At 27.7% G+C, this 12,871-nt stretch overlaps 2 protein-coding genes across 2 annotated transcripts; both read left to right on the forward strand.

Annotated features, from left to right (window-relative positions):
- Positions 1-1,261: 1,261 nt before the first annotated feature.
- On the forward strand, positions 1,262-6,261 carry Bm12328 (putative 71.3 kDa protein in SCM4-MUP1 intergenic region, putative; the record flags this gene model as incomplete). The annotated part of the gene is made up of 13 exons (XM_043075938.1): positions 1,262-1,287; positions 1,573-1,702; positions 1,878-2,039; positions 2,329-2,505; positions 2,624-2,773; positions 2,885-2,980; positions 3,130-3,289; positions 3,576-3,747; positions 4,006-4,223; positions 4,497-4,661; positions 5,178-5,299; positions 5,685-5,777; positions 6,238-6,261. 13 exons carry the CDS (start codon positions 1,262-1,264, stop codon positions 6,259-6,261), a joined length of 1,695 nt encoding a protein of 564 aa, XP_042931872.1.
- A 1,089-nt stretch (positions 6,262-7,350) lies between these two features.
- Bma-eif-2A (Uncharacterized protein) lies at positions 7,351-12,854 on the forward strand (the record flags this gene model as incomplete). The annotated part of the gene is made up of 14 exons (XM_043075939.1): positions 7,351-7,378; positions 7,660-7,729; positions 7,823-7,900; positions 8,177-8,312; positions 9,433-9,528; positions 9,807-9,897; positions 9,979-10,108; positions 10,313-10,392; positions 10,735-10,934; positions 11,063-11,233; positions 11,382-11,549; positions 12,058-12,247; positions 12,375-12,451; positions 12,708-12,854. The coding sequence occupies 14 exons, from the start codon at positions 7,351-7,353 to the stop codon at positions 12,852-12,854; spliced, it is 1,662 nt and encodes a 553-aa protein (XP_042931873.1).
- Between the last annotated feature and the right edge of the window lie 17 nt (positions 12,855-12,871).

The raw sequence follows: 12,871 nt of genomic DNA on the forward strand, positions 1-12,871 counted from the left end.
AAGAAAAAGAGTAGAAATAGTGACTGAAATGATAGTATTCATATAAGTAAAATCTTTCTACCGTATCCCATCTCTTCTTACCGCATCCAATCTCTTCTTACCGTACTTTTCATGCCGTTCTACCGTATCGCTCATATTTCATTGTATTCTATCATTTTGCAATATATATATATTGTATGAGAAAAAGGAATTATTGTCTTTTTATTTTTTATTTATTGCTGCTAATTTTGGTTTATTTTAATATTATGCTATAACTGCTCTATAAAATATTCATACAATTAGCAACAAATATTTTTTTCAATTGCAGAAGTAGATTAAAAAATGATAATTAAACCTGATCTAATGTTACTTTTTCGTTCATATGTAACTTATTTTGAACAATTTTATTGATTTCGAACTGACTATAAATTGCTCAATTAAGTTTTATTTAATAAAAGATAAAATGTTATCAGTTAACTTTACATTACTACCACTACTGCAACAACAACACATATCAATCTTTAATATTTCTTTTGGAATTATTTAGTGCTTGAAAAATCTAAATGTCAATTCACTGATAGTTTTTCTCGAGAATTTAAATTCTTTAATTCATCAAACATTCAACAAATCATTTCAACATTTTAGGGATTTCAGAATACGTCGCATGCAACATAAAGTTTATTTTCCCATTTGGTCGGTGGAGGGAAATTTGTTGATGATTGTTTGGCACGGAAATTTCTAATTTTAATATGGTCTGATTAGAAGTGGGAAGGATTGAGATTTACGAGGTTTATTATCTTTAATTATGATAGGATGAGGAGAAATTGAGAATTCTTATCAGAGATTTAAGATTAAAGTATTTTTAAAATAAAATAAAGATAGGAGAAGATATTTAGAATTTGATGAGATGCAACAGATGAAGAAAAGTTAGGTGGGAATTAGCGAAATAATTTTGACAGAGAAGTGATAAAGTTGATGATAAATATGTTATCATTAGATGACAATAAATTATTCAACAATGTTTATCCTTTAGCAATTTTTTTTCACTTAATCAGTTCTATATTAGAGGAATATGAAACTTTTCCAGAAAGTTGATTATTGTTATTAAAAAGTAAATAATTACTTAATGCAAGATTATTTTTTTCTTCTTTTTTCTTTCTTGAAGTTTCAAGTATTTCACGCATTCATAATTTAATTTGATATTGGATTGATAATGTTTTTTTTTTTTTTTTTTCTTTTTCAGTTTTAATTGATTTGAAAATTACTCGTTGATGTAGGAGTAATGGATGCTGAAATTGAAGAGCTAAAGTAAGGTTACTTTACAAATTTTTGTAAAATCAACCATCTAGATTTTTATAGTCTCATTTTTAAGAATATTTTATTGATTTTTGTGAGATTTAGGCAAGAAAACCTCATATGGATTATCGTATAAGCTCAAGCGAATATTCTGTGGATTTTATATAAATTTTCAATTAAAAGTTGCTGAAGATTTTATTCTGATTTTTAGTATTTTTTTTTTTTCACATACAAAATACAATAATACACAATCGCTTGCATGTCTTTATGTTTTGTTTTAATCATTTATTGTTATAGATTGAAATTAAAAGAATCAGAATCAAAACAAGTGGCCATTGCCCAGTTGGCGAAAGAGATATTGGAGAAGGATAAAGATAAAGATCAACGCCTTTCTACGCTTGGTGAAGAAAATCTTCAGCAATCAAGAGTATAAATTTATGTTTGCATCGATACATTTATGTTTTGTTAACTTTATCGTTTTGTGATAGTCATAAAACCTTTAAAATAATCATCATTATAAGTAGCATTTGTTAAGAAAATTCGATTACTTCATCGAATTATTTTAAAGTAATAAAATATCAACCATTAAATTATAATTTCAGGATATCGCTCGGTTACAAGCATTACTGAAAACTCGTGATGAATATTTGGCTGATGCTGAGAGTGAAATAATAAAACTTCGCAATGAAATTACCGAAATAAATGGTACTAAAAGCGCTTATTTGGTCGAACTTGAACAAAAAATATCTTCTCTTCGTACAGAGGTTTCTTATATTAATTTGCTACATAGTGAAGTATCATTTACTTCCTCTTATTTTTGTCAACTATTTGTCATTTATGATAATTTTTTCATATCGTCTTATTTTTATCAGTTGATTTTAGTTTCATGTTTTTTTTTTTTTTTTTTTTAATGGCTGTTTTAATTACTGACAATTTTTTTTCCTAGAATAATAGATCTGATCATTCTTGATTTCGAATTAAAAAGTGAGACATAAAATATTAAAAGCGAAATAAAAACTCCGATTAATATATTTTGAAAGCAGTCACTTACAGATAAATGAAAAGAATGACATGCTATTTGAACAAGAACAAGAAATACAAGGATTAAAAAAAACATTGGCATCGAAAGAGCGGGAATTGGAAAAAGCATCACAAAAACCTGATGTTGCAATCATCCAGACATCGAACACTTTTTCTGATTCTGAACGAGAAAAGTTGAATCAAAAAATGGTTAACCAATACTTTCTTGAACCAATACTTTCTTAGAATGCCCAAAACTATGCTATAAGAAAAAATTATTTTGAAATTTCTTATATTTCTAAATCTTACATTACTTTGACTTTTTCAGGCGGAATTGGAATTGGAGAAGAATTTGATATTGGAGGAGATTTCAGAGCTACAAGATAAAGTAGTTATAGCTAATCGAAATTTGGACAATGAAAGAAGCCATGTTGAGGAGCTGTCAACGATATGTAATGCTTACAAACATGACGTTGAGGTTTATCCTTCGTTCTTTGATTTAAAAAATTTCTTTTTGTAATTTAATCCTATTTGAATAATATGCACTTTTTCATCTTTTGTCATGTTTTATTTCAAAGATAATTTGAAGGAATTAAAAAATCGATGTAATGAATTAACTTCCGAATTGAATGAGTATCGCAGTAAAACAAAGATCGCAAAGAGAGGAAACTCAATGTTTTTTGAGGTGAGTTAAGCAATTCATCTTTATAAAGAAAGAAGTTTCTATGTTAGTTTCATTTTAAACTTTAAAAATTATTTTCGTGATTTTGTTTTTGCAGTATTTCTCAGTTTTCATACTGTTGCTGTCATTGTTATTTTAGGTTTCGTTTTTAGTTTGTTGATGAAAGAGTTAAACTGGAAAAAGATCTTCTGAAGCTCAAATGCCAGAATGATTTTTTTGCTAGTCAGAAAGAAGCATATGAATTGGAATTAAACGAGCTTAGAAACGAATTAATGCTTGCATTAACTTTGCGCGCTAACGAAGGAAATACTGGTAAATGATTGTTTAATAATATGTTAGCTATTTAATCAAATTTGTTTTAAGGTAGAAGAGATGTCAGAGTTTTTATTTGATGCTCCTAAGAAAAGTATGTTATTTTTTTGGCATGTCAGTTTTTGTAATTTTTATAGATGTTGTATAGTGTGAATTGTTATGCACATCATAATACCGCAAATGCATTCAAATATTTGTCATATTTGTTGTTTTTCTGGTGCAAATGAATGTTTTTTTGCTGGTATTGATCTACCCATTTTCTTTATTTACTTCTATTTTAATTAAGGCAGTGATACAAGTATGTTACAACTGGAGATTTCTCGCTTACGTACTGAACTGACGACACTTAATGCAAAATTACTAGAGAAATGCAAGGAGAGCACACAAGTTGAGACAGAGAGTGTTTCAAATACTTCAAAGATGATTGATATGAGAGAATATGCCTTCAACAGTTTGAAGTTAGTTTTCTTTTATTATGTTTTTTCATTTACAACTAAAATTTTGAAGATTCAAGAAGAATGCACAAGAAAATTGTTTGGATTATGCCTGGTCTGTATGAATGCAAAACCTAGGCTTTATTTAATCATTCGCATTGATAATCCTAAGTTGAGGTTAGTGAATGCTAACAGGTAATTTTCGAAGTTCATCAAATCTTATTATGATGATCAATAATAAATTGATACCCTTAACAATTTCTTCTATTAATTTTGTTGCAGAGAAGAGGTGAAAATGTTGACTTTAAAATTAGGCAGAGCGGAGAAAGAGCGCATGGCATACTTTGATAAAGTTCGAGAATCAGAGATTCGATATTCGGAAGAGTGTAAGCGTTCCCGAAAGCTTTCAAACGAAATTGACTGCTTAAAAAGACGACTTATATTGGAGCAAAAAAAGAGTTTTAATAATACTCTTTCTAAAGCGTTTAAGCCTTCAAAAGGTTCATATTTATTTTTTAAAAAATAGGCCTGATTTACATGTACTTAATTTACTACTCGTTCTAAACTGCTGATAATTAACGCGAAAATTTTTTAATTTAAATTGTCGGATTAGTCAAAAATTCGGTAGTTTTAAATAGCAGTCGCTTGTTTTATCTTAAAATCAATGTTATTCCTTACTTTGGTCCCTTCATCATGATTTATTCGGTGAATTTCATTCTATTTTACATAATTTTGTGCATCATTTGCCAATACATTATTGATAATCTTTTTAGAAATTCTATCGAAAAACATTACTGATTTCAATGAAAAAATTGCTAATATTAATCAAATTGATATGGATGATCCAACTATCAGCGAAATTCAGAGCTCATTTACACTATCGAGTTGCTCTCTCAGACGTCCATCGGGAGACGAAGAAATTGCTACTGTTACAACTAGTACTTTTTTCTTTATTTTTATTTCAAATCTTATATATTTCTGGAAAATACAAACTACCTATGTCTCTTGATTATTGCTTTAAATCATTAGATATAAACTTTAGTCGTTCTGTGATTACTTTGTTTTAGATTCTATGATAACTCAGTTACATTTAACTGTTGTATGCACGGTGTTTACATTTTGACCGAATAATTAGAATCATTTTTTATTTTTAGTAATCTCTTATTTGCTTTTTTTTTTTTCTGTCATTCATTTGGATAGAAGTTCTATGAACTAGAATTATAAACAGTGTGAGAAAAAAAAAAAAGGGTTTTACTTTGTCTTTAATGTTAATTTGAAGTAGTTATTCTTATGATTGAGCTAAAGAGTTTGTATCTCTATTAGCTTATGTTTGTTAGGTTCAAATAATTCATTTCTTAGGCTAACTTTATAAAGGCATTGTACTGTTTCTATACGTACGTGTATATACGTTGTCCCATTGTCCTTTTTTTTTTTTATTTTCAATTACCTTAAAGGAACAGAAACAATTCCTATCGAATCAATATCTGATACTGATCAAAATGAACCACCACATTTAAATGAACAATCAAATACGAATGATAAAGAAATGCCTGTTAAGAAACGATTAAAATTTCAGGTTTGTCACATACTGTTATTCATATATATAGATTAAAAAATTGCACATTACTTTATTTTTTAGAATGACTGATTGATAATTTTTTTTAAAAGAAGAAAAATTTACTAATGACTTATGGCTTATATTCCTTTACCAAATTAAAAAATAGATGATTTTTTTTGTGGTATTTTATGATCATTTCTATAGGCATAACTTTACTGCTGGCATGTTAGAACATATTCTTTGTTTCTTGAAAGTTATCTTCATTTATAATAAGGAGTTGAAATAAATATTTAAGGCTAAAATAAAGTATTTTGTTTAGTCTTAAATAATAGCGGTTTTTTTTTTTTTTTTTTTTTTTTTTTATTTTTACTCTTTTGGGATAATTTTATTTTCTCATTTGTAGATACCAAATGAAGGATCTAATCAGTTGGTTGCGGATCGAGCTAATGATATGTATCCGAAAAAACCAAAACCAAAAAGAAAAATAATGCGAAGGGTTTGTTTGAATTTGCATGGATAAATGTTAATTGTTAAAGGATAACTTAGAGAGAAATAAGCCTATTAATTGTTTCAGAAGGAATTTTTGTATTTATGAAAGTTGCACTGAAAAGAAATTATTACTTTATTGAACGCAAGTAATTTCTTTTTTAGTAGTTAGGTATGAGACTTGAATAATAAGATTCAAGACTTATGTTTGGCTGTTGAAGTGATTGATTTTATCATTTTAAACTTTTAAAATAATGATATGTGTCCGAAAAAAAACGAAAACCAAAAAGGAAAATCATGCATGATGGTGATGTAAGTGACAACTCATAGAGAAATAACAGTTAATAATTTCTCCATTAAACTTTTTATCACATCAGAATATTATATCATTGATATACTAGGTTGATCTTTATGTTGTTTTAGTACATACTATACATATTATAACTGTTGATAAAGCTAATCATTTTCAGGTATGTGAAGCTAGTAGCTTGTGAAAAGAATTATCTGCTATGGTTCATTCTGTAAAGCAAGATTCTAAAATATTTATTTATGTTGCATTTTTTAGCTCTTCTATATTGGTGCTCTGGCTTGGTACTAATTTTATAAATGAAAGCAGTAAATAGTTTTATAATGGTAATATTTTGCATCAGCAGATCTCAATTTAGAAACTAATTTAGAAAAATTATGGCGAAATTTTCTTATTTAATTTCTGGATACAACTATAATTTGCCTTTTTCTTTTTTTTTTTTTCTTTAATTAGTTTCAATATACTTCATAAATATTCATTATGCTTGTAAATATAAAAAAATATTGTTTTACTTTTTTTTTCTCTCTCTCTCGCTCTCTCTCTCTCTCTCTGTATCTCTCATTTCTTATTCTAACGTATCAATTTTGTATTGTGATATCTTTTTATTTATTTTTTATTTTTGCGGTGAATACTCTCTGTCACTTAGCTATGATTTGCATTTCAAGATATTTGTACTGTGTTTCATTAAAAGATGAAATTAAAATATTCGATATTTCTGTTTTTTTTTTTTCTTTCTTTGTATTGCCTTTAATGGTTTCAAAAGAGTTATCCAGTGGCAATTTTTTTTTTTTTTTTCAAGCATTTTAATATCTTTCAATTATTTTGAAAAAATTCAAAAGTAACACACTGAGTTATTTGCAAGCATATTTAATCGTTTCAGATGAATAATTTCAATGAAGGAAGAAGCCTTGAGGCATTCTTCTATAATTTATCCGGTTATGTTAACAATTAATGTATAAAATATTTTAAACTACATAATACAAACATAATACTTTATTCTTTGAAGAAAGAGAGAGAGAGAGTGGAAGGTGATGTGTGACAATAAATACTGTTCTGAATACTCATAATTTTGTGGTGTTCAACAATGAGACCACAGTCGATTTTTGATTTTTTCATTTTTTTCATCTTTTTTTTCTTCGCTGAAAAAACGAATTATTGTTATTTTCAAATTTCGATCATTTATGTATGACGTGTTATGTGTGTTAATTGTACAAATGATTATTTGTAGGTAAATAACCTAATAAACAAAGGAGGTAACAACAGTGGTTATATTTTGATGATGGGTGAGAATTTACATTATGCTGGTTGGTTTTTTTTTTTTTAGATTTATTATATAAAATTAAATTATATATACATACCTTTATATGCATTATATAGTCATATACCAGTACCTGTAATTACACCTTTGAAATATCCTTGAAATTACCAAAAAACGCTCTCTTTTTTTTTCAGTTTTTGATTGCAAAATCACAAGACTAGAAATGGTATAATTAGTATCACAATGCATAGAAATTTAATTTTTTTTTTTTTCCTATAGTATTTGCAATAAGTAAAGAAAGAGGAAAATTGAAATGTTAATTTGCAGTACGTGGTTCTAATGGTTTCGGTATAATTAGAGGTATTAGCTCACCATTAAGGATATACGATAAATCTGAGTGAGTTTTTTTTTTTCTCACGAATATATCAAATTATTTAATTTATATAATGTAATTAATATTTTAGTGCAACTAGTTCCAGACTTTTTTTAGAGATCCTAAGTCACATCCTTGTCGGGTATTTCAATTCAGTAATACTGGACAATATTTTTGTTATTGCGATACTGCTAGGTATGTGTTCACATTTTTTTTTTTTTTTTTCTTTCAACTAAGAACTGTTCATCGATAATTTCTTCTCTGTTAGCGTAGTTACAAGTCAAACACAATTAAATGTCAATTATTTAAAATGAAGAGAATTCGTAAATTAATAATTTCAGTTTGAACACTTATAATGTTATAATAAAGAATGAAATAATGAGAATACAATTCATCGTCAGAAATACTCGATAGTCTATGTAAAAAGTGAAATTTAATCATAAATATTCTTCAAATAGATGTAATTTTTAGGACAGTTCTAGTGGAAAGTTCTTCTGGACGAGAAATATTTAATGTTGACTTACCGCGTACTCAACAAATTGTCTTTTCTCCAAGAGACCGTTTATTGGCAACATATGAACCATATGTTTCCTACGTTGCTAAAACGGTTTGTTCAACTTGAATTTTATAGCATAAATACTTGAGAAAACGAAAATGTTACAAGTACAAGAGTGATGCTTATTTGGATAAAAAAAAAAATCCTATTTATCTTATTTATTTCCTATTTAATTTATCGAATTTTTTCTTTTTTTTTTTTTTTTTTTTTTTTAATAATTTATCAATTAGGATTGAGAAAAGAGTGAAAAATTCAATACTATCAGGCAGCTTACTAAATGATAATTTAATTCAGAGTGTTTGTTATTGATAACGTAATTGGACATGACCTGTTTTACAATCTAAACAGATCTAATGATTAATGAGAACCGTTTATTAATGATTGTATCATTGTATCAAGTACACTTCTAACCTGTTTTATCATTGTTCTTCCATTCAATTTCAATTTTTTTTTTCTTTTTTTTTTTTTAAACAATCAATAGCAAATATCTAATCCATGTACTGGTTATTACATGAGTAATCGAGAAATTGATAATGATTACATTGTATAATGTAATAATGATGTTTGGTTGCATGGTATGGTGGTGGTATTTGGTGGTGTAAGAAAAAATAGCTACCAAGTTCAAATCCCGTATGGTGCACATGAATTCTAGTATGGGAAGTAAAATATTTCCTACATACTTGGGAAACGTGTGCAAAATTATAAGTGGCTTTGATGTGAGCTCGCCCACGACCATTGTCGTTGTGCGTGACGGTTAGCCGATACAGATCAATGCAAAAGCATGTTATGCTTTCGTTATTGTGAAAAAATGGGTAGGGAAATCTCGATATGGGTAGAGAAATCTCGATAAAACGTTTGGAAAGAAGGTTTTTGATCTGTTAAAAACTTTTAGCCATGAGATTCTTTTAGTATTCAATTTATATGGTTTTTCTTTTTGTTTAAAACAATAATTGATAATTATTTGTTTTATGTTTCATTTACACTGATTTATTTTAAAAGTTAAACTAAATAGAAGGAAAAGTAAATGGTTGAAATTTGAAAACCTTCCTCCTATAAGATAGTAAAATATTTGCATGCAGAAAGAAAGTATGTTTGTTTTATTACCTTTTCTTTCTTTTTTTTTTTTTTTTTTTTTTTTCCTTTATTTATTTATTACCTGTTGTTAATTTAGGCTGAAAATATCGAACAACGACAGCCAGCACCAAATCTAAGGTTATGGTCACTTCCAGAAGGAAAGCATATTACTACACTAATTGCTCAAAAACAGGTTTTACAAATTGCTGTCATTTAGCTAGTAGTATACATATTTAATTCACTCTTTTAATTTTAATTTAGCTATTTGTTTTTTTTTTAACTATTTAATTTAAATATTCGTAATTTATTTCTTTCTTTTAACGTACATGTTTTTTTTTTTTTTTTTTCTTATTATCTGAATTTTATTATTGGTATTATTAGAATCACGTAGTATCACATAGTAACGTAGTATCACGTAGTAATCACGTAGTAGTGAAAAATGTTGTAGCAGTGATTGATGTGTATTTTTAGAACTCATGGAAAATTCAATGGACTGATGATGAAGTTTATTCAGTTCGTTTAATTGGATCCGAAATTTTGATTCACAAATATAATTCATATGGTAATGATATTGCTATGTGAAATAAGGCTAGAAATTTTTGTTTGACAATTTGATATTTCATTCTAAATTAATATTTTACAGAGAAATATGAGTCAAAATTGGTGATACGAAATGTTGAAAGTTGCTCATTGAGCTCTGGAATGGAACCACATCATCTTGCAGTATATGTTCCTGCATCTGGTGGGCAACCTGCATTAGTGCAACTCAAAAGGTATGTTTTCATCGTTAAGTTTTCATTGGTTATTTATAAAAAAATAATCCTTATAACAAGCAATTATGTATTTGTATATTTGTTATAAATTTTAGCACTTTTTTTTTTTTGATCTTACTTTTGTATAAAGTAATTTTTCAATGGATATTTTGTTATAATTTCAATGTCCGTTTTTACAGCTATGTTCCATATGTTATATTTTAGGTTGGATCACAAATTCACTACTGTGGCTAGCAAAACTCTCTTTAAATGCGATAAAGTTAATTTGTTATGGAGTTGCAAAGGTTTGCTTTCAGCTTTAATCTACGCATTAGATTGTTAAGTTTTACTAGATAGATAAGATTTTAAAAAAAAAAAAAAAAAAAAAAAAAACGAAAACTTTCTTCAGCTATTTCATAGTCATATTTGCATAGATTTTTGCGAAGTACTGTTTAATTTCTAATTTTTTAATTTTTGTTTCGGCTGTCTGTAAATCAAATCGCACTAATCTTGATGAGTGTGCCGTTTAACTGCATTTTTTGCTCAGTCACCTTAGTTTTTTTTTTTTTTTTTTTTTAAATTATGCTAAGAAAGTTTGACATTTATATAAATATTTATATTTTAAAAACTTTGTAAACATTTTACAGGAAGTGCAATGATAGTAATGGCAATAGTGGATGTTGATATTTCAAATAAAAGTTACTATGGTGAACAAAACTTATATCTTGTAGCGGTAAATGGTGATAGTTGTGCTGTGCCGCTCGAGAAGAATGGACCAGTTTATAGCGCTAAATGGAGTCCTAATGGAAAACAATTTGCAGTTTGTTATGGCTTTATGCCTGCTCGGGTATTTCTACTTTCCTAAAACTTTTTTTGTTACAATTATTTGGAATAATTTGGAAGAATTTTCGCTGTGATTAATCATCTATTATTATTCCAATACTACTTTAAGTAATCTTGAGTTATTGATTTCAGGTAACTTTGTACAATTTGAAATGTGATCCAGTTTTCGATTTTGGCGAAGGACCACGAAATGATATGTATTACAATCGATTTGGAAATATCTTGATACTTTGTGGTTTCGGGAATATTGCCAGTGGTCGTATGCAATTTTGGGATGTAGAAGCTCGACGTGAAATTGTTACTGTATGTTTTGTTAGTTTAGAATTTTAATTTGATAGAATTTTAATTTCTTGTTATTGTCTTCTTTTTAATTGAATAAAAAAAAATGTATTTTTACATTTTCTGTTTTTATTCTCTATTATTTTCCAAGATGGTAATAATATTATTTTAGATTGAGGCACCAAACACGACATTATTAGAATGGGCACCAGATGGTCAGCATTTAATGACTGCCACTACAGCTCCAAGACTTCGAATCGATAATTGCTTTAGGATATGGCATTACAGTGGTCGTTTACTTTATGAACATCGCTGTGATTCTTCTTCCGAATTATGGCAGGTAATCTTCATTTTTTAATTAATTTTGTTTTTGTTTTTGTTTTTTTTTTTTTGTTTTTTGTTGTTTCTTAAATGTAATTTTTGTAAGCTACTAAAAGTGAAAACATGCTAATAAATTCAAATGGAATACTTTATTGCTGATTACATGAACGGGCTTTCTGTTCATGATTACATTTTTTTAATATGATAGCTCAATTGTTCATATAAAATATTATGATAGTATTCGATGCAATATTTCCTAGTTTTATTGCTAATAAGTGGTAATAAGACAAAAGCAAGGCCCAGTTGCATAATTAAACTTTTTGTCTTGTTTATTCTGATAAGGTATTATATGATATAATTCTTCTTGTTCCTTTTTATAGCTTTTATATGTCCTACTACTTTTTTATCCTACTACTTATTTTATATGTCCTACTATAAAGTAACTCTTCAGATGTCCATGTTAAATTTGATGAGTTTAATAAGAGAGAGAGAAAGACTAAATTTAGAGTTTATATTATATTTTGTAGGTGCAATGGCGACCTGTTCCTGGGAATATTTACCATTCCTTTTCGATTCCACTTCTAACAGTTGAAGACAAAGCAAAAGCTGGCTTAATAGTGCAGAAGAAGATTATGGGTGATGAACATCCAGCTAATAATTTGCCAGTTGGTGCAATTAGTAAAAATGGAACTTATGTGCCTCCTCATTTACGGAAAGGTACAATTATATTTACTGAACAAATACTCTACTCTTCAATATGAATAAGCTTTATTTCATTTTATTTGAAGAGAAGTAATGCTGAAACGTTGTACAATTTTTATCGCCAAAATCATTCGTAATTTAGGTGCAGCAAAAAATGTTTTGAAAGTGGCAACATCGACTTCAACTTCAAAGGCTCCATTATCTGAAAAAGAGAAAAAGGTAGGAAGTACTGTTATGCTTGTAATTTATTAACTGATCTTTAATCAGTTATGTAATTATGATAAGTACTTTTGTTATCATTGATAGCATTAGAAATATGAATGAATGAAATGTACTGAAATATGATAGGACATAAAACTTAGTCACTATTCAACTGCTCATAGATAGATGGGTAAATATAGAATTATTAGATTTACATAGATTATTTATGGGTGAAACTATTTGAAATAATTTAAGGATAACTAGTATCTTTTAGATACGTGCGCTGCAAAAGAAAATTGATGATATTGAGAAGTTAAAGAAGCGGAAAGAAAGCGGACAAATTTTGGAAGCAAATCAGATGGCAAAAATTAATAAGGAAGATGAAATTATCGAAGAATTGGAGAAATTAAAGGTTGCTTGAAAACTTGTTTGAATTAT

The sequence above is a fragment of the Brugia malayi genome (genome assembly GCF_000002995.4).
Source record: "Brugia malayi strain FR3 genome assembly, contig: Bm_v4_ChrX_scaffold_001, whole genome shotgun sequence".
NCBI lineage: Eukaryota > Metazoa > Nematoda > Chromadorea > Rhabditida > Onchocercidae > Brugia > Brugia malayi.